The sequence below is a fragment of the Drosophila tropicalis genome, unplaced genomic scaffold (assembly GCF_018151085.1).
Source record: "Drosophila tropicalis isolate 14030-0801.00 unplaced genomic scaffold, ASM1815108v1 contig_878, whole genome shotgun sequence".
NCBI classification, from domain to species: domain Eukaryota; kingdom Metazoa; phylum Arthropoda; class Insecta; order Diptera; family Drosophilidae; genus Drosophila; species Drosophila tropicalis.
In genome coordinates this window covers 9,558,479-9,561,120 of record NW_027173374.1, presented here as the reverse complement: position 1 = coordinate 9,561,120, position 2,642 = coordinate 9,558,479, and the positions used below count along the sequence as shown (strand labels likewise).

The following is a 2,642-nucleotide window of genomic DNA, read 5'->3' as shown; positions in this document are numbered from 1 at the left end:
TGCCCCGCATAGAAATCGAAGTTTCTATCATATGACACAATGATGGAATTTGTTGTTTTCCCCTTGTCTTTTGATACACTACACTTATAAGTGGGTCCATGCGATTTGAGGGTTCTTAGCATTAGTAATTGAAACTATATTGCTTATGGGGGTGAAGGGAAAGTGTGTTGAACAATTCGTTTGCTTTCGTTTTTTACTCTGTCATTAGAGGAGATTAATGTGCTGCCGTCAACGACGTGTCATGTTCTCATGGCTCTCGTCGATGCTGTTATGCATTTGATTGGCATTTGTTTGTGCGCAAGAATCAAGTGAATGCCCAACCCCTTCTGACACAACCCACCAGCCTTCCTTCCTCGCAATCACTCATTCTCGTGAAAGCTTAAACAAATATCTGTCAAAGTCGGTAAACTGCAAAGTGGCATTGCAATTAAAGGTATTTCCCATCATCCATCTCCGGTTTAGCCATCGCATAATCTCTTCACTTTACTGCTGGCACTCAACAGGTAAATGGCTAACGTAATTTCACTTATTGCGTGGGTGTGGGTGTGTGTGTGTGCGGGTTTTGACCAGCCACAGTTAGTATTTTAATTAGCCGTAAGTCGATATCCACACAAAAAAAAAGGCCATCATTGACAGCCTTTTGATGTGACACTTGCTACGACACGCGCCATTTGGTGAATGTCAATGTGAATGCCGTCCAGTCGCAGTCCTATTCCCAGCCTCAGTCTATCATTCCAAGTGCTGGTGCCAATGCGTCACCGCTAAAAGCCTGGGGCCAGGAGTCATACAAACAATCTTGGCGACACTGTCATGGGCATGTCAAGGGGGCCATCTGATATGCTGACAGTTTTTACTCGTTTTACTGAAAATATTTCGAATTTGGCCCTGGCAGTGGACTAAGTGACAGCCTTACAACATTTTCAGCTATGGCTATCTATTTTTATCGCCCATTTAGTCAACGAGAAATGCAAAATTCGTCTGATTGATCAAAGGTAAAACACTTAAGCACTTGGCTGTTTGTATTTACTTAGCCTAAACATATAAACTTATCAGCTAGGAGGTCCTGTCTCTATATATTTTTTATCTAACTCAATCTTCGTTGCAGCGTAGGTCACAAGCCTCCTGTGTGCAAAAGCGATTGCGATTTCCATTGCAACCCTTGTAGGTGAAGGGTTTACACACTCCCTTGTCGTGATACCATCGAGTCACGGCCTTGGTCTGGTCTTTGCTGTTGCAGTAGTTGCCCTCATTGCGTCCCACATAACAATTAACATTGTCTGCAATTTAGATTTGGAAAGAGGCCTCAAATAATTATTCAATCGATTCAGGTCATTAAAGATGCATTAAATTTTTCTTTGTTTTCTTTTTTCTACGCTCCAGTTGTGTGCAATTAAAAAGTTCTTTAAATGCCAAATGACTCTAACATTATACATCAGTCTCTTTGACAAAGAATTTCATAATTCACTGGCCAATGGTTTTGTGTCATGAGGAGGGAAAATAGGAAATGTATAAAGATTTCATGAGGGCGGAAAATATCTCAAGTACTCAAGCATACACTGAGAAAAAACAGAATTTAGAAATTGGCAAGAAATTGTGAACACAATGTAGATAAAATTGAAAGTAGAGGACAAGAGAGAGGTAAGAAGAGAGACATAATAAGAACCGATCCTATTGGCAAAAAACCAACCAGAAAAAAAAGGTGTTGAGGAATTTTGAACTAATGTCAAATACCACACATACTTTGGCAATGAGTTAACATGAGGTATTTGTGGCAAGGAATCAGTTTTAATATTTCAAGTCATTTGACTTTTCTTTGAGTGTAGGAAAGTAGAACGCTATTTAGAAAACGTTCAATCATTTGCAGGTAAATTTTATACTGCAAATTTTGGTCACAATTATTATTAGTTTACTGCTTCTCTAACACACACTGGATGGACCATGTACTTAGATGTATACGTGTCTATATATGTCGTGTAATTGGGAGCGCACGTGGACTTACTCAGCTCTTTGCAGGTTCCCTCTGTGGCCCCATTGCTGTTGCCGTATGCCAGAGTTTCCGTCGTCTGTGTCAATAGAATGATGGACAGCAGACAGACAAATGCCGCGCTGAGGAACGTCAAATTGATTTTCAATTTCATGTTTTTCACGCGGCAACGAACGGACGCAAAATGAAGCAGCTTCCAACAGTGGCAACAACTCTTATGTTAGGTACACACAATGTATTTAGGCCTTTTGCTCTGGTTTTTTCAATCTTTAAGTATTTGCACACATATACATATGTTTATATATATATTTCTAGCTATTGGTGGTGGTGGTGCTGCTTATGTTGTTGTTCTTATTGGTATTTTTAAGTAATCTGTGCTACTTTGACGGCAGAAACAACGCAGTGGTCCAACGAACCGAGTACACTGAGTTGCTGGCGAAGCGAAGCGAAAAAAACTGAACGTTGGCCAGGGTAAAATGTTCAGTTTATATACGAAATGCCGGAAATTGTTGCCAGAATACAGAATAGCCGAACGTTTGATGCTCCCAGAATTGCTCACAGTAGATATGTAGTTTAGTGCCTTTACCTGTTGTTCTTGTTGTAATTGTTTTCTCTCTTCGAAAATATTTCGTTTATTGGGCGCATGACAATTGCCTGG

At 40.2% G+C, this 2,642-nt stretch overlaps 1 protein-coding gene across 1 annotated transcript; it reads right to left on the bottom strand.

Moving 5' to 3' along the window:
* Positions 1-982: 982 nt before the first annotated feature.
* LOC137585226 (kunitz-type U15-theraphotoxin-Hs1g) lies at positions 983-2,432 on the bottom strand. The gene is made up of 2 exons (XM_068300924.1): positions 2,000-2,432; positions 983-1,277 (listed from the first exon to the last, which is right to left on the bottom strand). The coding sequence occupies exons 1-2, from the start codon at positions 2,136-2,138 to the stop codon at positions 1,090-1,092; spliced, it is 327 nt and encodes a 108-aa protein (XP_068157025.1). The 5' UTR covers positions 2,139-2,432; the 3' UTR covers positions 983-1,089.
* Between the last annotated feature and the right edge of the window lie 210 nt (positions 2,433-2,642).

What these genes read in the sequence shown, in the direction of transcription:
- LOC137585226 (XM_068300924.1), bottom strand. Translation starts at nt 2,138, where the DNA reads ATGAAATTGAAAATCAATTTGACGTTCCTCAGCGCGGCATTTGTCTGT. An exon ending in GGGAACCTGCAAAGAGCTGA is followed by an intron (nt 1,278 to 1,999) that starts GTAAGTCCACGT and finishes TCTAAATTGCAG; the next exon opens with ACAATGTTAATTGTTATGTG.